Source organism: Gordionus sp. m RMFG-2023, chromosome 5, assembly GCF_954871325.1.
Source record: "Gordionus sp. m RMFG-2023 chromosome 5, tfGorSpeb1-WG-v2, whole genome shotgun sequence".
In the NCBI taxonomy this organism is placed as follows: Eukaryota; Metazoa; Nematomorpha; class Gordioida; order Chordodea; family Parachordodidae; genus Gordionus; species Gordionus sp. m RMFG-2023.
In genome coordinates, this window is record NC_088779.1 from 28,743,791 (window position 1) to 28,767,107 (window position 23,317).

The 23,317-nt window shown below is 29.9% G+C and overlaps 2 protein-coding genes across 2 annotated transcripts; both read right to left on the bottom strand.

The window, feature by feature from the left end:
* Positions 1-535: 535 nt before the first annotated feature.
* Positions 536-14,387, bottom strand: LOC135929344 (sorting nexin-4-like). Its single transcript, XM_065465878.1, has 10 exons — positions 14,313-14,387; positions 14,153-14,262; positions 13,825-13,993; positions 12,625-12,705; positions 6,103-6,345; positions 5,563-5,707; positions 4,730-5,214; positions 4,088-4,206; positions 1,045-1,159; positions 536-736 (listed from the first exon to the last, which is right to left on the bottom strand). The coding sequence occupies exons 1-10, from the start codon at positions 14,325-14,327 to the stop codon at positions 686-688; spliced, it is 1,533 nt and encodes a 510-aa protein (XP_065321950.1). The 5' UTR covers positions 14,328-14,387; the 3' UTR covers positions 536-685.
* A 3,189-nt stretch (positions 14,388-17,576) lies between these two features.
* LOC135929911 (uncharacterized) lies at positions 17,577-22,189 on the bottom strand. Its single transcript, XM_065466653.1, has 7 exons — positions 22,077-22,189; positions 21,404-21,782; positions 20,092-20,208; positions 19,297-19,338; positions 19,168-19,236; positions 18,392-18,532; positions 17,577-18,294 (listed from the first exon to the last, which is right to left on the bottom strand). The coding sequence occupies exons 2-7, from the start codon at positions 21,684-21,686 to the stop codon at positions 17,990-17,992; spliced, it is 957 nt and encodes a 318-aa protein (XP_065322725.1). The 5' UTR covers positions 21,687-21,782; positions 22,077-22,189; the 3' UTR covers positions 17,577-17,989.
* Positions 22,190-23,317: the final 1,128 nt, after the last annotated feature.

A 23,317-nucleotide genomic window follows, 5' to 3' on the forward strand; every position in this document is an offset into this window, starting at 1 on the left:
CCCTTGGAATCGGGACTAATATAGTAACAAAAACTCTCGGAACCGGAAGTCCCCTAATTTATAGAAACCAAGACCGGAGCCCATTTTTAAAATTGCAACGAACCGGATCTAACAAAAGTGCCATGCCAATAATATATGTGTGAAAATGTTTAAAATTTTGTGCGATTCAATTTTAGAGGATTTATTAAATTGTTTAAATATTTTTAAAGTTTTTTTTAACGATCAGAAGAGGAAACCGCGCCAAATTTTAGAAAAGGAACACCTACACCCCCTTTGATCCAGCCATCTGATAAAAACTTCTTCTTTTTTTTTAGATATTCTAAATAACAGTTTAATAAAATGTGATTTTTAGACTAACAAAAATACTATTTATGATTGGCGTGCAGACTTAGGGTTAGGTCGAAAAAAAATATTCAATTTTTTTTTATTTAAATGAAAAATGCTTTTATATTTTTGTAATTCGAGAAGTTTAATTGGTTGATACAATCTTGAGGTCTCATTGGTTGATATAATTCTTTCTTTTATTTAAAAAAAAGAAATATTTATTATAAAAAATATGTTATATAAACAGAGCACAATAAATAAATATTATCTAAATAAATATATAAATTAAATCGAAGTGGGTGAATCAAAAGATGTGTTGCCACCGATCCCATTGGAATCCAGGCGATTCATGCTGACTCCATTATTCTTCGCGACTAAAATTTTCTTTGAGCTTTACCCATATATCCAAGGACTGCGTATTCAAAAAAAATATATAATAATAATAAATATGTATATACAAGTTAATAGTCTCAATGAGACAATCTTTTTTTTCGTATTATAAAATAAGGTAAAAAAGCTGGGATAAAATAAAGCCCGGACCGAAATTTTAAGAATCGCGGTCTGGCCCGACCGATTCGAGTTCGATTGGATCGAATGGGCAGGTTCCGCGAAAAGCTAAGATATCTATCAGTTTCATAATCACGTGATTTAAAATAAGATAATTGGTCTACGTCGGAAAATGTCATTCATCAATCATTTTCAAATAATAACTCGATTAACCTTTTTGTTCAAAATCAATTGGTTTTGGGCGTATTCACGGAAACAGGTTTTCATATCTCTCTCCTTGCGATCTTTAAACTGTTGAATCTCGATCATGGCTCGATGATGAAAATTCCTTTTAACGGATTTAAAATCACAACATTAAATCGGTTATATGTTTCAATGAAGTTTAAATAATTACGTATAATTTTCTCTTATTTATTTTATAGTACAAATAACTTGATTTGACGTAGCGGGAAGTGGTGGCAACGTCTTTTGGCGGCAAACGGAAGTCTGAAAAGATTCCCCGTGGTCTGGGTCTAGAATAGGATCACAGTCTCCTCGACGGTGTGTAAAAACCACTTAAAGAGGTTTGATGTCAGGAAGGGCATCCGATCGTAAAAAAAAACCTTGCTACAAAAATTTCATTTCCCAATGATTACAACAAAGAAGATATTTATGATCTAGTTCAATCGTAACCTCCCGTAACTTTAGGGGATATAATAGGGTAATGGGCTAAATGTCGGCGAATTCGGCTCAATAGGTGCCAAAGAAAATCTGTTAACAATATTAAATTTATATCCGTTTCTTTCAAATTTGGGCCGCCATCTTTTTAAGAAAAAAAACCCAGAGTGCAAAGTGATAGTTTTTGGGCTATAAACTAGGAAAATTCCAAGCGGCAAAATATATTGCACTTACCCAGCTATACTGGGAAAAGGGGGTGGTGGTAATATTTGAGAGATAAGCCCCCCCCCCTCCCCCCACACAAAATTTCTGGTTCCCAAAGTAGGATTTTTTTTTGAATTTTAAGTGAGTTACGATTTTTTTAAAATATAAATATTTACCCAATTCAAGTTCATTTTTACAACATCATTTATCTTTCCGCTATAACGCATAATAAATGATGCCTAATTCATATTCTAAGCTGCTCATGGAATGATGGACCTAGAATTTTAATGCTCGAGAAAAGGATAACGGTTCAACAAATATGGGAGGGGCTTGGCCTTGGAAAATATAACAAAAACATTGGGCCTTGCTTAAAAAAAAATCTAATTTATAGGGCTCTAACAGAAGGATATGCTACATGCAACTTTATTTAAAAAAGGTTGCTCCTATCTTCCGAGAGAAAATTTATAGATAATGGTTCTTGTCACTCATACAACCTCAATTTCTTCAAACATTTATAATTTTTGGACATTATATTTATGATAACAACCCAACTCAAGAAAATTGGATGAGATATATTGTATAAAGGTAAAAAAAGTAGGTAAGATATAAGTTAGGGATAATTAAAAGTTAAGAGATATGGGTTAAGGTATATTACAGAAGGTTTTATAAATAAAATTCAATCATTTTTATTAATAACTTGTCAAATCTGACAGGTCATGCTATTAAAAAAATTTTTCCACTTCGAATTGTACCATAAGTTGATATTTATTTATTTAAAATAAATATGAAAAATTGTTCAGGATATATAATGTACTGAATAATATGTATCTGTATTTGTATCGTTTCTATTTAAGCCTGAGATTATCATTACAGTCTATCCCAACACTTTATGACAATGCTCCCGATCCCCCCTTTATTACCCTAAACTCATAATACACAATAATTCAAAGTAGTAAGAAAAAAGAAGCTTATAATACTTGTAATTTATATGTTTTGTGAGGAGAAATGTTTCTTTTACCCCCAGAGCAAAGCCAAAATATTTCATTAATTTACTTCAAAGAAATGATGAGTGATGGTGATACCAATAGAATATAATGCATAAACTGAAAATTGTAGGGGTCATTAGAAATTGTGTTCATGTCAGTTAAATCTCGACCTCTTTATTTTGGTTACTATAATTCCTTTGAAATCAGACTTTCAGAGTTTAACAAAAAAAAACATTTGCAAAAATTGCTTTCATTGATCTAAATTTATTTATCACAATAATTGTGTCATCTTATAAGTGACGTAGACAGGATTTATCTAAGGGGAGTGGGGATTACGAAATTATTTGTGTGGGGGGGGGGGTCGCTTTTAAACTCGATTTCCCTGACCTTCGGCCAGGTCCCTTCAGATGATTATATATTTTCTATTTTCCTGCTGTAACTTTTATTTTGCTTTTTTTTTTAAAAAAAAAACATATAATATCTTTACATCATCTCCGTTAAATTTGGCTAAACGATTGGAGAAACTAATTTCAAAATCTAAGTCAATCTTTTATGCTTTTATTAGTTACCTTTTAACCAGTATAAAGGAAAAAATTTAATTATCCGCAACAAAATTTAAGCCAACCTTGCAATTAGTAAACATTTTAGTTGTTACAATACAATTCCCCGTTTGATAGACCACAAATAAAAAGGATATTCGTTAAATAATAAAGAATTCTAAAATCGACAAAAATACAGAGGCATTAATTAATTAAAATTTGGTCATTTTTTGAGCTGAGATACTTCAGTTGGCTACGCATTATACGAACGTTAAATTGAAAAAAAAAAAATTAAAATTATCAGTAAAGGTTGTAACGACGATACTTTTGTAGTAGCGATAGCGATAAAAAGTAATCAATTACAATTGTGGCATTGGGGAAAAGTGATTAGCGATACCAAAATAAAGATGGGTTGGATACGGAAATCGATTACAATTAGGCGATTATTTTTTTTCTTACCCTTTTGAGTGCTTAGGGTTGAGCGACTGTTTAGTAAAAATAACCCCAAATTTCACAGTTAGCATGATAAAATATACTGTATTTTTGTATTCTGCGCCACGAATTGTATACTTCGCCGCGAAATCACGCTAACTCTGAATTCAGGGTAATACTAAGTGAGCTTTAACACAGTCAAACTCGATCCCGTATAGCGTCTTTGAGAAGCGTCCCGTATTTTTCATATATAATTTGTAGAGGTGGATCAATCCTGCCCCGTCCCTCTTGTTTAACTACATCCTTAACTAAGAATCAACAAAGATAAACCTTTCTTTCTTTTGTTCCTTTTTTTTAAAAAATCCTATTTTCCTCGAGTTATTTGATTCTATATTTAAGAATAATAGTGAATTACGATTAAAATAATCTAATTTAAACTTGATATCGTGTTCAGCTTTCGCGTGCTCCGCTGAATCGATCCGATTTGCATACAAGGCACTGCCGTTACTATCGAAGGTTGCGTCAGAGGTGTGCAAGCCATCAGGACTTGTCGCCTTCTAAATAATAGATCAATAAAATTTTTTCTCATTGTGAATTATGGGTTGCTAAGATATAATGGATTTACTATAAATTTTTTTTCAAAATATTATTCATCGCGAAAAAACTATAATATAGGTATATTATTGGTATATTTAAGTGGGACTTGGATAACCTACAAAATTAAATAATGTAAAATTTCCTATTTATTATGAGGAAGGATATCTTCTTATTATCAATTGTTAATTTGATTAAATTAATTGGTAGATCTTTGATAAAAATGATAAAAAATCGAGAAATTGGAATAACTTCGTGTTCAGTGTGAAACCCTGCAAAGGCCGCTAACAATTATTTTTTAGAAAATTTATGTGCCTAAAAATTATCCGGTAAAATTCCTAATAAAATTCGCCTCATTATCCATACTATAAAAATAAAATATAATATAATACAAGCTATACGGCGTTTTTTTTTAAAATTATTGTATCTTCCTCATCATATATTTGAAATTATATCCAAAAAATATTACACCAATATTTTGAATACCTCATCAGCGCTAAAGAGCACATCCCCACTAACGGAGTCTTTGAAGGGAAATTGTCCGATAGCAACTGTTTGAGCAATGCCAACATTATCCTTATCGGACACTTGTTCCGTAGAGACTATTTCAGAAATCTTGACATCAGTCATGCCAGAAACCTGTTCGGTAGCAGCGACCGTTTTAGCAATGTCGGCATTTTCTTTTCCCCGAGAATCATTTTTCTCACTATCGTTCGAAGCAAAATTTTCGCGATCCTCGATACGCAGCATTTTGATTGGCCCGTTATCAGCAAGAACGGCATTCCCAATTTCGCGGCCATTACTATGATGGCCAACCAAGTCTTTTTGATTTTGCCTAGAATGAATGGGACCTTTTTTAACTTGGTCGGCGATTGATTTGTAATTTTTAGAGAGATTCCTGAGCGTTTCTGAGTAGGAGGCGTATTCCCTAAGATTATCTTCCCATTCCTCTTCGGCACTAACGAAATTATCTGTTTTTTTTTAAATACGGAATATTCGAGAAAAGTATGTTTTTTTTAATTTAAAAAAAGTGGTAAATTCCAAAAAAAATAAAGATTATGATGGATGGCACAGATTAAATATGTGGTTTAGGAACCAAATGGAAATAAGTCATTTTATCTGCCGAACTCGAGCCCGGCCGGCGAGTCAGTTGACTTTCGCCATACATAAAGGTTAACGATTTTAAATATAAATTTTTTTTAAAAAAAATCGTTATACAAGATTAATGATCACTGTGAAAGGAATGGGGAAAAAAATAATGTATAATTTTGGTTTATGACGGGTTTTTAACTTAAGTTGCTGATTTGATTATGGTTTACCTACGATAAGAGCGTACTCGGTCATCAACTTTCCGCCATTAACCATGGCATTTCCCCAGCCCTTCTCTCCCTTGGCCCAGTCGAAAAATACACGACCATAGTTACCGTGGATCTTGTGAATCAAGTACACCTTCTCCCGCAAATCCTAACACGTATTTTATGAAGAAACAAACAAAAATAAAATTACGTCGGTTTTTTTTTTAAAAAGAATTATATAATATATTTTGCAGAGACTTGCAGGCTCGCCCCTAAGCCCGGGTACATGGGTCGGGCCGTATAATAATTTAAAAAAATTTTACGGGCCGGGGCTAAAAAATTTTTTTTAATCCGGACCGGGCCGTGTAAAAAGGTACCTCTGCAGGTCTCTGATAATTACATTAAAAATGCGCTAAATGTTTTATTATCATATACATATATATATATATGGAAAGAAAGAAAACAACTTATGATGTTTTAGGCTGGGAATACCCTAGAAGGGATATTGGTAAATAAATTAACACTAAATTATATATTTTTTTTTATTAAATGTACAAAACTAACTTTTCTAATGGCAAGAAAGGACCCCAAGCAGGTGTTAAGAGCTTCAGCATAAGTCCTCACTTCGGCCCAAATAACTTCTCGTCGTTCGGCAGGTTCTTCGAAGGACAGTCCATTAGCCATCCTAGAAGGGATAGACGCGATGGCTGACTTGTCAGAAATATAAAAAGGATCTTCCTGCAAAAAGGAAATAAAGGCAACGTCCCGACATAATATAGGATGGCTAGCTAAACGATGCAAAAATTTCTGGGATTTTTTTAAAATGATTTTTATTAACAATTGATAGGTGATTTAATCACCAGTGGTTTCATTAAATATTATCAGAGTTGTTAAAGTATCTAGATATAAAAAAGGGGTATCTGTATCTAGATAGATTTTTGATTAAAGTATCTATATCTAGATATTATTTTAGAGTTATCTGTATCTGTTTTTAGATACTTTTTAAGATACATTTTGATATACTTTAACGCCTTTTTATATTATAAATAAAAATACTTGAATGAAAAATTTATTTTATTTCATATGAGCATATAACTTAATATTAATATATATATATTAAAAAATTTAAAGACTACTATAATAAAAAATTATATGTATAAATATTCATTAAATATTATGTCCGAGTTATCAATAACAAGCAAATTCTGATATTTATTACAATTCATCTCAGGGAATTCGCCATTCTTATTTGCAATGGAATTGGTACTTTATTTTTTTATATAAATTATTATATTAATTTTTTTGTTCTAGATTAATATTGATGAAGAAGATGATATAATTAATAAAGTAATATCTCAAAATAAAGAAAACAAATCTCGGATAGTAAAATGTTTGCCATGTCTACCAAAAAATACACAAATTTCAGTTAGCATTACCTCAACTTGCAACATTGTAAAACATTTAAGGGTATAGATACTAAATAAATGTTTACAATTGTAATTTTAAATTTTAAGAGAAAACATCAAACACTTCTTAATCAAAATAAAAAAGGGGAAGGAGAAGAAATATATTAAAGAAAATATTGGACTAGGCTCATCGTCCATTGATTTTTTTTCCAAGAGACCTCAGACTTTAACCCAAACCACTTTAGAGGATTTAATAACTGATTTTATAATAGATAGCATTCAGCCATTTTCAGTTGTTGAAAATCCATCATTTATAAAAATGATCAAAACATTAGCTCCACAAAAAAATAATAATTTGCAGACAGACAGTGGTTGCTAGAATTTCCTAAAGATGGGAGAATAAAAAAACAGCAGATTGTTGGAGTGCCTATCGTCGGTATAGCTAACATTTAAATTTGTATAATAATTTAATTACGAACAAATTATTTGAGCAGTTTTAAGAAATGTTAATTTTTAGTTCATACATATGAGTCACTGCACACTGTATAGATTCAACAAGTTTGGAAAGAAAAAAAATGTAGCGTTGGCTTGTAAAAGAATGACTGGTAGTCATACATATGATAAAATAGCAAAAAATTTACAAGATATAGCAAAGGATTATTGCATACAAAATAAAATCTCGAAGACCATTACAGACAATGCAAAAAACTTTCTTAAGTCCCTTAGGTTGATTTTATTATAAATATAAAGATAATATTACTTATTTATGATAGAGTTTTTCAGCCAATGGAAAATATTAGTGAATTCAATGATGATCTGGAAGATGAAGAAGCAGTTACACCAATATCAATATCAGATCTTTATACTACTGCTATTTTGAAATATCAGAATTATATATTTTACCTAATCATCAATGGTGTGCCAGTCACACATTGAATCTTGTTGCCAATGTAGATGCCAATAGAGCCTTGAAGTGTAAACAATATACTATAATTTATATTATATATATAGCACAACATTAACTAAATGCCACAATATATGAATGGACAAAAGAAATCTCAAAATTCAGCTGAATGGAACTCCACTTATAATGCTTTACAATTAATGTCAGAAATTATTAAGACTAAATCTGAAAAATTGTGCCATGGAATAAAACTATCTAGATTTTTATCTAATGAATGTGATTTTATTCATGAATATTGTTTAGTAAATTATAAACAAAATGGGGTGGCCTAATGGGTTAGATGTATGCTTAGAAACAGAAGGACGAAGAAGGACGCAGGTTCAATCCTGGTAAGGAGCATAAAAACTTTCAAGTTTTTATGCGATGACTGATGTGTAAAGACATATGGTAAATTTCGGAGGTTAGAGATGACACCCCGGTCACCGACAGGCTTGGACAGCCGGGTGCTAAGGATACCTGTCCAATGAACAAAATGAAGGAAACAAATGGAAATATGAATATGAAAGCTAGGGCGTTCCCTCCAAGCGACACGCAGGGTGTAGACCTCCATCCTGTGAAAAGTAAATTAAAGGTCAAAGCAAATAAAACGAGATTAGCAAGTTTGAATATTGGGACGCTTAAAGGTAAGACGAGAGAATTGGCATCAATGTTGAACAAGAGAAAAGTTGATATAGCGTGCATACAAGAGACGAAATGGAAGGGATAGAAGGCTTTGATGATTGAAGATGGGTATAAATTGTACTATAATAGAATTGTTAGCAATAAGAACGGTGTCGGCATCATCCTCAGTCAAGATCTAACCTCCTCAGAAGTAGAATAAGATCTCTGATAGACTAATGAAGATAAAACTCTGCATTGGTCAAGCAATACTACACATCCTTTCAGTATATGCTCCTCAAACGGGTTGCAAGGAAGAAGAGAAAGATGACTTTAGAGCTATCCTTGATGAAGCTGTAATGAAAATACCTAAGGATGACCTAGTCATAATAGGTGGCGACATAAATGTGCTTGTGGGAAAAGCAAAAGATAGATAGAAAAGGCATCATGGTGGTTTTGGATATGGAGAAAGAAATGATGAAGGAGAGCACATACTGAAATTTGCGCAAACCTTCGACCTTGTCTTAACCCACATGCCTCAAGCATATAAAAACAACAAAGCTAGGGGTCTAGACGATATTCCAATAGAAAGCCTTAAAGCATAGGAGATGATGGAATATATCTCCTCACAAATCTGTACAATAAAATACTTGGAAATGAAGAGGTTCCCCAAAAATGAAGGCAGAGCTATCCTATCTTCAAAAATAAAGGGGATCCACACAATTGTCAAAATTACAGGGGCATATGTCACACTGTCTAAAACTATACGAAAAAATAATAGAAAAAAGATTAAGAGACATAATCGAAATAGGAGAGACTCAGTTTGGCTTTATGCCTGAAAGATCAACAACTGACGCTATCCACGCAATTAGGCAAATGAGTGAAAAATACAGGGAAAAGAACAAAAAGCTACACATGGTCTTTTTCGATCTAGAAAAGGCCTTCGATAGAATCCCAAGAAAACCTATCTGGTGGGCGCTAAGCTATAAAAAGATTCCCGAAAAATATATAAGAATAATACAGGATATGTATATGGGCCATACAACAATGGTCCGTAGTACAACAGGTACTTCAGCATGCTTCACAATAGCTGAAGGAGTTCATCAAGGGTCGGCTCTCAGCCCACTTCTCTTCATTACAGTAATAGATGTATTAGCACAGTCTATACCTCAAACAGTCCCGTGGAATATGATATTTGCAGATGATATTGTGATACTTGCCGAATCTAAGGATGAAATGAAAGAAAGACTAGTGAGTTGGATAAATATCCTAGAAACGCATGGATTAAAAGTAAATAGAGAAAAGACGGAGTATATGGTGATAGGAGGAGATGAAATAGAGAGTATTGATATAAATGAATGGCAGATATCGGCAATTGAAAGCTGCAAATATTTGGGCTCCACTATACCAACAAATGGCACAATAGAAAAAGAGATAAAGAGTAAAATTAATAAAGGGTGGTTAAAGTGGAGATCTTTATCTGGAGTGCTATTTGACAAAAGAATCCACACAAATTAAAGGGAAAAATTTACAGTTCCATAGTACAACCAATATTCTATATAGTTCGGAAGCATTGCCAACCAAAGAATCAGACGAGAGAAGTCTACAAACTATAAAGATGAGAATGCTGAAGATGATTGCTGGGGTAACAAGAAAGGATAAAGTGCGCAGTACAAGAATACTAAGTAGTTTAAAGGTAATGCCCATTAAGACTAAGTTAATGGTAAACAGACTTAGGTGGTATGGGCACACAATGAGAAGGCCTATGAACTACATAGGAAATAAGGTTGAGAGTTTGGAAGTGATGAGCAAACGTAAAAGAGGAAGGCCAAAATTTCAATGGGACCATAAAGTTAGAGCCAATATAAAGAAGTATAAATTAGATAAAAGAGATTGTATGATAACATAAAAAGGAGAGAGATGTTGAAGGAGCTTACCACCAGAGAAGGTGAAAGCTAAAGAGAAAAAAAAATAAAAATATATACAACATTATTTTAAATAATGAAACCAATAGCTAGTTCCCTTGATATCCTGCAGGGAGATAAATATATGTTCACAGCTTATTACTGTGCAACTATTTCAAAGCTGATTATTAAATTGAAAAATTTAAACAACTGAACCTGAAACTTTGTTTACCACTCTTTGATGCCTTACTTAAAGGGATTGAAGATAGGTAAATATTTTATAAATTAATCAATATTTAATAATTCTAGGTTTATTGGGACAATTTTTGTAGATGAAAATATTCTAACAACTATGCTTCATCCTTTTTTTAAACTTGATTGGACATGGATACAAATGGATGAAAATTTTTATAAAAAAAACAATTAATAGAAAGATTAGTTGATGAATTATCAAAGTCTTCAACTGAGTGCAAACAATTTTAATAATTTATCCGATTTTTTTTTCAGTATCCCACAGCAGGAGATATGATTGTTAATAATGATTTAAATTCTGATATCAACGAATTTTAAATAATTTTTTCAAAAAAGAATGTAGAGATTTTAGTATTTTTAAACAGTATCCTGATATAAAATTGTTATTCATTAAATATACCACAATCCCTTCCAGCGCCCTGGTAGAAAGACTTTTTAGTATAGGTAAAAATGTCTTTACAGATAAACGAGGATGCCTTAATGGCCAAAATTTTAAAAATATTTTATTACTGAAATCTAATAATTATTTATAATCATTTAATCATATATTTTCATATATTATATTATTTTATTAATGAAATCCAGAGTTTTTAATCGCTACTTTTACAAATAGCGCACTACCGCTATTTGTCAAAAAAAGTAGCGCGCTATTAGCTACTTAAAAGTAGCTTTAGCTACTTTTTACAAAAAAAATTTAGAAACAAATTTGTTTTATTTTTTAAATGTTATATAGTAAATATATAAAAATCAACATTTATATTAAACTATAGTTAGTTTTGATTATAAAAAAATTTATGTAATAAAAATAAATATTTATGGTAATTTGTTTCATTTTATAAGTTTTTACCTAGTGTTATGTGTCCAACTATCTGCTGAGGTACATATATATGATCTTTGATAACTCTACTATTAGAGCATCTTTCATCACTTTAAAGTTATCTGCTATTTTTTTCATTAGTATCTGGCGACATAAATAAATTGTACCAGGGGTTAGTTTTAATCATAATGCTAAATGATGGACTATACCTCCCAAGAATTCATTTGGCCGTTAAAAATCTATAGATGTTTCTCCATTTTCTTAAAACTATTGGCATGAACAGTCTTATAAAATAAATAGAATGCAAAAATGACAATTTGACTTTTGGTGTTTCTTGTTATAACTGGATTGATTTGAGGAAATATTTTTTTTACATTTTAAACAAATGAATTTCAAGCCAGTTTTGGTTTTTATTGATTTAAAATTTTTTTTTAAATCTAGGGAATGGGAAATTTGTATTATAGATAATAAGAACATTTTCTTCCCTGGTATCTTCCATTTCATTAATATCATTGAATCACTTTCAAGATTTAAATACCCATAAGCGATGAGATTTAAATTATTAACACTTGATTTAGGTTTATAATACAAATGAAAATATAAATTATAAATTAAAAATATATTTCAATTTCAAAATTAAATAATAAATCATAAAAATAATTAATTATAATAAATATTTAAATTTTCATGTTTACCTTCATTATATTTATTAAAATTAGCTAAGTAGCATGCTAAAAAATTAAATAATTACAAAAAAAGTAGCCGTTATTAGCTATAGCTACCAAAAAAGATATAACAACTCTGATGAAATCTAATAATTATTTATATAATATATATTAATATCTAAAAATCATTATGTTAGTTATATTTTTATAAATGTGATATCGAGTCAATAAATTTTTTAGCTCATTTCATGAATTTTCACAATAGAATCCTAATTTAGGTTTATTCAAACCTTATCTAAGAGTATAATAAAATTTGTATCTGTATCTAGATAAATTTAAAATTGTATCTGTGTCAAGATAACTTTTTGGAAGTTGCATCTGTATCTAGATAAATTTTTAGACATCTATATCTAGATCCATTTAAAAAGTATCTTTTAACAACTTTGAATATTATCAATAGTTTTAATTTTTATATTATTACTTCTAATCTTTTACGCCTCCTCTCCAAAAATTCTTCGTCCTCATTGACTTCCAAGAGCAATTTATGCCACGCATAGGTCACCTGATATTAAAAAAAAACTAATTCATGTAATAGGAAACTGAAAAAAAGTCCAAGGATTCTAAATGAAAAATAGTTATTCAAGATTCAAAAATTGTAATATTATGGAAAGACATAACTTAATCAAGTATTTACAAAAAACAATGCAATTAAAATATGATTTTATATGGTCCACCTAAACTAGGCTCAATTAAAACCATTTGTAAGATGATATTTAACAGCTGTACAATTAAATTAAATTTTTAGGCTTAATGTGTGTTTAATGTTGTTTTTTTACATGTGAAATCAGGTTAATTTTGAGTTTGAGATGGGCCTAATATTGCCATACAAATTGAGCTCAAAATGTTTTTTTTACTTAAATTGAAGTGGCAATTTTTATAAAAAAAAATTGTGAACGACTAAAACTATTTTGTGTCTTATTTTGATGCCAAAAAATGTGTTAACCAATTTACTTACTATTTAAAAATACATCCGTTGATATACAATGTAAAACAAAAACGCTCTAATTAGTAAGCAATATAAGTAACAAAATAATATCATTTCAAAAAAATGATAACAATATTATTAAGCATTAGAGATCAAGATTTTTAAGAAGGTTTTTAGAATAATATTAAGATATATATCACACCCTTTAGGATTAGGGGTACTCCTAGTTCTTCTAAGAGTAGAGACAACTGTTTTAGTAAATTTAAATGCTTGGCCCCATAATAATAAATTGTCATATTCTAATTTTATTTTGTTAATGTTTGAGTCCTAAAGTGTGGACTGGACAGATTCTAATAGGAACATGATTAAAATATTTTCTTTAAGAGTTACACTCATGCCAAAGCCCGATAATCTACACTTTTTACCCATACCATTGGCTGACACCAAGGCAATTTATTATTATATTTTTTTAAAATGTTAATAATATGCTTCATTAATTTTTTATAAGGAATCTATTCTGCAAAAAGGTATATTTGACAAAATAAATCAATATATAAAAAGGTTAATTTGGCATAATTTTGGATATTTTTTAATATTTAAAATGTATAATTTTTTAAACAGTTAATTGTCACAATTCCATTTAGTGGCACCTGATGTAAAGATATCAGTATATATTGAATTAAAATAATAATTTACCATGCCATTCAATGTAGAATTAACCCTTTTATCAGGTAAAGGTGGAATTAATAAAAATGGATATGATGAAATAAGATATTCCCTCAATATTTCAAAATCACTATATCTTCGCCATACAGTTGTACTTTCTTTAAATCCAATTTGATCAGCCTTTTCTTTGATCAAAACTCTAAATAATTACCAATAAAAGTTTATACTTATATAAATAAAAGGGTATAATTATCGAAAAATAATAATATTCAAGTAGTTCAGCTAAATAAACCATTACACAAAAATAAAAGAATAGTAATATTTTACATTAAATATTTGCCATGTATATCAAAATTACCTGACTTTAACTAAATATGTTACATAAGAACCTTGAAGTGAAAATAATGAAGTTGGATTGTGCTCCAAATCTTTAATTGAAATAATGACACAGTCTAATAGGCAGCCAAGCTTAATATTAGTAAAAATATAAGTTTAAAAATCTATCACAAATAACAAACATCTTCATTATTCATTTTCAAGGCATTCTTCAAAAAAAATTGTTATTCAAATAAAAACATATGGAAAAGGCCAACATGAAATGGTAAAAACCAGTCACGTGATTATCTCTTAATATTTTGGTTTATTTTGTAAAAAAGTATTATTATTTCCCTATATTAAACTAATCCTTTCACATTTATTATAATTTATATATAGAAATATTTTGAAATTTAATATAAAAAGTATATGTTTCATGCCTTAGAACCTTCAAATCATATAAGTAAACGAAATATTTATATAACAATACACGACGATCTCACAGTTTTTCACCAACTGAACTAAGGATCTGGTTACGAGTTTCTGGAAACCATACCCTTCAACAACCTCTATTTGTTGCTCACTGCTGACGAGCTAAGATTTGCTATTGGACTACGGCTCAATTGCGAAATTGTTATTCCATACCAATGCAAACATTGCGAAACCAGCGTCGACAGCAAGTGTAGGCACTGCCTCCATTTTCGCTTTTGTCGTGGCCGCTTTTTACGGCACACCAAATGCAATGACATCATTTTACGCGCCCTCAAATCAGGAGGCATTCCATCTAGACTAGAACCAACCGGAATTTTCAGAACCGACGGAAAACGTCCTGATGGAATGTCCTTGATCCCCTGGTCAAGAGGTCAGCTCCTGGTTTGGGACTTCACCTGCATTAACCCAAACGCACCTTCTAACCATAACGTCGATGCCCTCGCCCTCGTTGAATCCCGCAAAACCATAAAGTACAGTTCCTTAGACCCTTCTTTCTTATTCATACCCATCGCCTGCACCATTCTCACCACCTTCGGTAGCAAAGCTCAATTATTTTCAAAGATTTAGGCAAACGGATCCGCGAAAAAACCGACCAGCTTAAGGAATCCCTCTTCTTACGCCAAAGACTTGCTACCGCCATCATTCGTTCTAACTATCTAAGCTTCATCTCTTCCATTCCATAGAATAACCTTCCATTTTCCAAGCTTCCTTTTTTTTATCCCCTATCCTTTCCCGTTAATTATATTTCTACAATTTTTCCCCTTTATTTATTTTACCTTTTCAAAAAATTAATTATTTGCTAAAATATTTTGCATCATATCATATCAGTAAATATTCAAATAAAGTAACCCATGACCAGAAAAAAAAATATAAAACTTATAATAAAAAGATAATGTTGACATATTAGAAATAAATCTAATATTTTAAAAAAGCAAATAAAAATATAATTCGTCGATAAACAAAAATTGGATCAAATTTATAATAAAAATATGAATTGAAGAACGAAAACTTATATTATAGTATAAGATAGTTGAGAATTATATATATACATACATTTAAAAAAAAGAATATAAAGGGCATAATTTAAAAAAAATATAAAAATACTGGCAAGAAAAAAGCCGTAAAATATTTTAAATGATCGATGTCGCAAATATTTACAAAAAGGGAAGATATCTTGTGAAATTTCTAATGACTAATCTTCTTTAAATTCTTTTATTCTTACTGAGCTCCCAGAAGATCTGATATTTGTTCTCAAATTACAATGTAATATTTTTACTATATGTGAAATCATAAATGTGAATCGATTAAATGCGAAAAAGTGCCCCATTACTGAAATATTGCTTGAAAACGTTACAAATAATATAAATTTGGATTATAAATAAAATACGAAGTAATGAAAGAATTATAAGAAATATTACCTTCGTGCAACCACTTAATTCATATCCAAAAATAAATTTGATATATGTCATTTCCCTGTAAATAAAAATCAGGTGATCAGTTTAACTTCCTCGGAGGTGTGCAAAATTTCTTGCTTAACCCTTTAATTCTCAACATTGCATATATGGTACAGTTACTTATTTATGAATTTTTCACTTTATTTTTTCGAGTGGAAAATTATTTAAAATAGGTTAATATATCTCATAGATTTTATCAAATAATATAGCATAAAATATTTAAATTATATATTTTTATTAGATGCTATTTTACCGACACTCTTATTGTAAGGGAATAAATTTGTTATTAATACAATTAATATAACTTGATTTTTATAAATTCTCTCTGTTGAATAGATATTTTGATTAGCTATGGACTAATACCTAAATTGGGCATATCCACTTTCATAAGACTAAAATAAATCAACTTTAAAAATAAATAATTTCATAATCTGCAAAGACACAACGCTAAGCTGCTGCGGGGAGGGCATACCGCCAGGCTGCTGCGACAAATGTTCAGTTATCGTATTTAATGGTGAGTTTAATTCCAAATCCGAGTACTGTTACTCTTTGTCACAAAACATCACAAAAATATGTGACAAATAATATATGAGAGATTAAAAATATTCGTTATCCTTTTAGTTAAGTGGCATTGAAATAGAATATAATAATTGTTACCTCCTATTCTATTGTTTCTATAAGCTTTTATATCTTTTGGGACACCTTATAAATTTCATAACTGAGGAGTAAAAGAGAAAAAAGTTGAATCCTCCAGAGAACAATTAAAGTTATTGTGAAAAAGGAAAGACGTCAATATGATTATCAATTTGAAAAGTACAATGATATATGATAGAACACTATGTCAATAGTGATCGATGCATTAACATTGAGAAATTTTATCCCACTTATGCAATGTTTTTAGATTATCTCTCCAGATTACTCAATTCAAACGGGATTAATAAATTCATATAATTCCTACAGGATATTGTCTATCTGTACGATATTATAATGCCAACCTATATAATAAATATTTGAGATAAATAGAAATCCCATGTAATATAGGTATCGAATAGATGATCTAATTCTGTTTGCAAGAAAGCCATTACTTATATTTTGTCGAGAGATGCTTAAACACTAATAAAAATCACTATAGTAAGAGAAAAAACCCTAAAATAGAGTCTTCGGGACGCGTTATTAATACAAGCTGGCTAGTTTTTAAATAATAAAAAATGGCTCAAAACTTGTTTATCAGCTATAAATATTTTTCTAATTTTGTTTTAACATTATCATATTAATTAGTATAAATGATATCTTAATTTGTGATCATGTTCATACGTTCTTTCTTCTCCCCGAATTCGATATTGATTAATTATTTAAATTTTAAAGATATATCACTCCCATATAAAATTATGGCAGATGAAGTCTACGAGATATTGAAAATGATTTTAGATAATAGTGTAAAATTGCGGTTTTTATTCTTTAATCATCTATTAAATTCACGCAATATAATATTAATAAAAAAAAATACAATAATATGGAATTCGTAAAGTTTGACCAGAGTAAAAAAAATAATAAATTTCTTGTCGTAAATCTAATGCACAAGAGGTATCAAAACATTATTGTCGAAGAAGAATTATATATATTTTATGAAATTGTATCTTCACAAATTTACCGGCGTTATTTTGTAATAATGAATTAATTTGCGGAGAAATATAAAATGATTGCAAAGGTAAATTATATTATTATAATATATTTTATTTAAATAATAATTTTACATATTTCAACTCTCCCCAAAAAAATAAAAAGTTTTTTAAAACAATTCTAAGCATAAAAATTTCTATTAAAAAAAAATATACATGATAAATTTGTGTAAATAATATATTATTTAATTCGTGTTATATTATTTTGATGATTCCTACTTCATCACGACACATGATATAGTGGAAAGATTATTTTTAATCGGATCTTAGATCAATGTTCCACATCACTTCCGGATACTTCTTGGGATGATTATTACTACTATTGTTGTTTTTATTTTGGGCCCCGTATGGCGGAGCCTTAGGAGGGTTAGTCATAGCGGCGTTAACGGGCTTGGCGGAGCTAGTAGAAGGCAACTTATAAGTAGGGTTAGCGAATCCTTTCGAAGCCGGGTTAGTTGGTTTTGCCGGCCCCGCCTTTGCCACATTCGCGTTAGGATTTTGATACGTCTTAGGAGGTATTTTAGTCAAATTCGGCACGCGTTTCTTGTAAATAATGCTATCTAAATAATAATTCAAATTTTTTATATTATATTATAAATTTTTTTTTTATACCTTATATCAATTATTATGTAGACCTTAGTGCAAATAAAATCGTACCCCTGTTTTTCCTCTTGGTCATAACTGCTATGAATGTTAACACACCTAAACCCAGGATGACTAGACATACAATAGCTATTCCTAAAGGAATCCAAGCTTGGGCGTCTTTACTGTAGCCGGATGAATCTCTTCTCGCGGTTTCTATTAATTTTAAATATGGTTATTTAGAAAATGTATCAAAGAAAATAGAATTTAATATTCTTTTTTTTTTTTTACAAATAATATTTTCATTATTTTTTATATAACTACACGGTATTTATTTGTAGAGACCTATAAAGGTACCATTTACCCGGCCCAGAATTTTTCTAAAATTTTTTTATTTTGGCACGCATATCTATAGCTACCAATGGCGATTTAAAATATTCGGTTTTAAAATATACGGCACCAGCTTGGCCCGGGTATCTAAGTATCCAAAAAAAAATTTCTAAACCAGGTCCGGCTCGGTTATATTAAAAAAAATAAAAATACGGTCCGACCCGCGTACCCTGACCGGGCTTAGGGCCGGGCCTCCAGTCTCTGATTCTTCCGAGAAATATTTGAAAATATACGTAAACAGCTGTCACCATTTCATCATCTCTCTCTAGTATTCGAAATTAAATCGTGAAAGCTGTTTACGCATATTTCAAAAAAAAAAGAAGATAAATCATCTCTGATTTCGCATTTAACTTCGCGTCGCTTAAACAAATCCCGCTTTACCATATAGATGCGACGTTAAAATGAGCGCACAATTTTTTTTTTTAAAGGCAAAACTAATATTTTTTCATTTTATCACATACCAAAGTAGAGCGGCATCATGTAATTGTAAGGTTTTTGGTGAGAATTTTTGGGAGTTCTTGGTTGCCAACCTTGAAAGAATTCGAATTCGCAAGTTAGATTAAAAAAAAATTAAATGCAAATTTTAATACCGCCTGTTGTCGCTTCGTCATTCCATTGATTCGTGATAGTTTCTGTTCCATTTTAATAATTACATATCATTTTTAAAAAGTAAAATTTATATTTGCATAAAATTGTTAGTTTTATTTTTTTTTAAACAAATTATATATATATAGCGTCAAATGCGTTTTTTTTCCCAGAAATGTGATACATTTTTCAACTTTAAATATTAAATTTTGATTTTACCGATTACAGCATGTTTAGAATACATATATCTTACGAATTATATAGATAATTTTGCGGATAACTTTTGAGTCATTTGTAATTTACAGAGATCTAGATCCTGTATCTAGATATAAAAATGTGGTATCTGTATCTGTATCTAGATAGATTTTTGATTATAATATCTGTATCTAGATATTATTTTAGACGATGTATCTGTATCTAGATCCATTTAAAAAGTACCTTTTAACAACTCTGGTAATTTATGTGAAAAATAAATCAATGGACAAAAAAACTAATATAAATTATTGTTAAGTTCGAAAGTTCGTGACTAAATTCTCTGAAATTTGATATGGTGGGTATTCCAAACATGATGAAATACATTTCTGGTTAAATTTAAAAAAAAAACGCGCTCCAAAAAAAAATGATTTAAAGTTGAAAAAACACATGGACGCTAAAGAGGCCGTTTCTGGATAACTTTTATAAATACGCGTTTAAAAACGCCTTTCAAATGTTAAAAGCCCAAAGTCAGTTTCCTATCACGCCCTCGTAAACGCAGAGTTTAAGAAGTGAACCGAAGTCAGGCCTAAAGCGTAAGAATATACCGTCTTCAGTGGATGGCGGATGTGATCTCCGAAAATAGTTGACGTCACCCAAACATTTAACCACGTTTTTAAAAGAATCGTAACAATCGTTAGAACTCTCGTCTAGAGGCTTATTTACTTTTTATTGATTTTTTTTTTTTTTAGAAAACAAGATTGTGCTTTGTATAATAGAAAGAAATGTTTAAAAACCCTTTCTAACCTCCCCGATAAATAAGATTTTTAAAATAAATCTTTTATTTCACCTTTTCTTTCTTTCTTTCTTTCTTTCTTTCTTTCTTTCTTTCTTTCTTTCTTTCTTTCTTTCTTTCTTTCTTTCTTTCTTTCTTTCTTTCTTTCTTTCTTTCTTTCTTTCTTTCTTTCTTTCTTTCTTTCTTTCTTTCTTTCTTTCTTTCTTTCTTTCTTTCTTTCTTTCTTTCTTTCTTTCTTTCTTTCTTTCTTTCTTTCTTTCTTTCTTTTCTTTCTTTTCTTTCTTTTCTTTCTTTCGTTTTAAAATATAAAACTCTTATTATGTCGGACTATAGTCGGGCACTCCCTTTTTTTCCCCAAATTTTTTCAGAAAGCATAAATTCTAACATAAATTCTAACATAAATTCTAACATAAAATATTTAATTAGTTAAGCAAATCTTAATTATTATGCCCTTTTTAATCAATATTCCCCCCAAAAATGAAGTGATTAATTTTGTGAATTCATAATGTCAAAAGAAGATCTCAATAATATTTTTTTTTATCTCGTTGGAGGTTGTATTTTTCCAGGATATGTATTTATAAAAAAAAATTATTTTTTTTAAAAAATTATAAAATTATAAAACTTGAATTAAATCAAAAAAAAAATCGTGATTTTCATTGTTATTTTTTTTTTATCTTGCAATTAAAATTTCTGATTAGGGAAAAAAAAATATTTAAAAAATGGTGAGAGTTTGGCGATTGTCAAAAACGATTGAAACCTTCTGGAGTAATAAAAGATTTTAACACGTGACCTTACCAACTGGTATATAAAATATATAAAAAATTATACTCTAATTTCTCTTTAAGAAAGAAAGGAAGAAAGAAAGAAAGGAAGAAAGAAAGATCTTTCTAATTTATATAAATTTTTTTTTAAAAAACCTCCAATGCACAGAGTAGCGTAGCCATGATCTTATTATGGAATCAGTTCAAAAAAGAAAACTTGACACAAAAAAAAAGGAAATCCACAATTAAAATTACCAAAAATGAAAATCAATTCCAAAATTAGCGAAAAACTAAAATTCCTAAGGGTCCCTTACGCCACTGAAATGTATATTCTTAAAAAATAAATATATGGTATAAGTGTACTTGAACTAGGCCCGTTTCTATTATTTTGGCTGATTTCGTAATTGTCAAAACCTTTGATCATAGACTTTAAGGTAGTAGGTTGGAATAAGTTAGGAATTTCGGTCGAATCAGGAGGAGCCAATGTTTCTTCGTCGACGCTGTTAGTTTGAACCGTGCCATAATCCTCTTCAGGGCTTCTAGTTTCATAATCCAGGGAACGAAAGGATTTGTAGCGCTTAGGTATCATGTAAGACCCTACGGGACTCTCGTAACTGTTCCTATTCAATCTGATTCTTTGACTCATTGAATCGGCGGCGTTCCTTAATCTCCCTTCTCCTCTCTTCGAATAGTATCTAGCCAACTTCCTGGAGAGGGAATCATCGTCAATATTTGACCTTATCTACAATATTCCATTTTAACGGTGTTTATATATATATATATATATTCTTTTTAAAGAATAAGGGCGAATTTATAGTAAACGCGTTTGTTTTTTAAGCGGTGCGGCATTCGACGTAGCGTTATTTGCAAAATCAAGCCAATGATTAAAATTTGGATAACATATGTTGCGACGTATATTTCTAAAATTATTATCCTTGTAAAGGATCAGCTGTGATTTCGATAGCGGTATAAATACCGCACCTATCGAACAAAATGCCGTGTACTATAAATCCAGCTTAATAGTGCAATGTTTTACCTTGTAATGGCGATGATAATTTGGGGAGCGAGGCAGTTTCCCGACATCGTATTCGTCGAAAATTACGGATCTTCTACCTAATCGATTACCTTTCGACAAAAAAAAAGGGGGAAAACAAAATGTACATAAAACATATTTTTAAATAATGATATTATTCTTACTGTCACATTTTAAAATGTCAAATGCGATGATTAAGAAAACAAAATGATGTATCATATGTGATTTTTATGCAGGCTGTATTTCCTTCATTTCATATATATTTATGATTTAAATTATGTTAGAAATTCTAGAATACACCTAAAATATAATAAATATATAATACTTTTAATTTAAGATTGGGAATTAAAAAATCATTAGATCATTTAAAAAAAAATAAATAATATTATGCTTAGATTGTAATATTCAAATCTAAAATGATAATTTAAGTATTAAGAGCTGAGGTCACATGGTTGCTCGGCTTAATTTTGGTTCCAGCAAGTCTTTAAATCTAAAAATCACTATTTCAGCTAAGAATTTTAAAAAGGCTGAAAAAAAAGAGAAATCCTTTTAGTTTTGATGGATAAGAGATATGAATGTTAGATGGCATCGGACCTATTTATTTAGGTCCAAACCCGGTCCAAGGAACAATCCTACTCATTCTTTTTCTTCTCGTTTTTCTAAGTTACAAGCAGGGATTCGAACCGAACCCGAACCCGGAGAAGTGAACCCGGGTTTTTAGAAAAAAACTCTGAACCCGAACCGAACCTGAACCGCTATTTATAAAATTTTCAAAACCCCGAACCGAACCCAAGAATTTTATTTGAACCCGGGTTCAATCGGGTTCAGTGTATTATTTAAAATCATATATTAATATATGTAAATACAAATATTATATTTTCAAATTTCCAATTAAATGAAGTCTTAATAAATTTTAAACAACTTAATTCATTTATGCCATTTTTAAATTTATTCTCGATTCCTATTGGAGTGTTAAAAAATTTTAAACAATTGAATTAATTTACGCCATTTATTTTTATCTTATTATTCTTAAAGATTACTAATTAGAAGAAAATGGTTAACAAATCAAAGTAAAAATTATTATATTGTTAATTTAAAAAATTCTAAACATCTAACTTAAAAATTGTTAAATGTAGGGCAGTTTTTGTGAACTTATTAAAATGATTTTAAAATTTATATATGCTAATGCTAATGCTAATCATTTATTTTTGGTTCAGTTTAATTTTTACAAGATATTAATGAAG

Coding starts and splice junctions, on each gene's coding strand:
- LOC135929911 (XM_065466653.1), bottom strand. CDS start 21,686: ATGAGTCAAAGAATCAGATTGAATAGGAACAGTTACGAGAGTCCCGTA. Junction 19,237..19,296: donor TGACGAAGCGACAACAGGCG/GTATTAAAATTT, acceptor AATTCTTTCAAG/GTTGGCAACCAAGAACTCCC. Junction 18,295..18,391: donor GACCAAGAGGAAAAACAGGG/GTACGATTTTAT, acceptor ATTATTATTTAG/ATAGCATTATTTACAAGAAA.
- LOC135929344 (XM_065465878.1), bottom strand. Junction 13,994..14,152: donor ACATATTTAGTTAAAGTCAG/GTAATTTTGATA, acceptor GTAATTATTTAG/AGTTTTGATCAAAGAAAAGG. Junction 6,346..12,624: donor GGAGGCGTAAAAGATTAGAA/GTAATAATATAA, acceptor AAAAAATCCCAG/AAATTTTTGCATCGTTTAGC.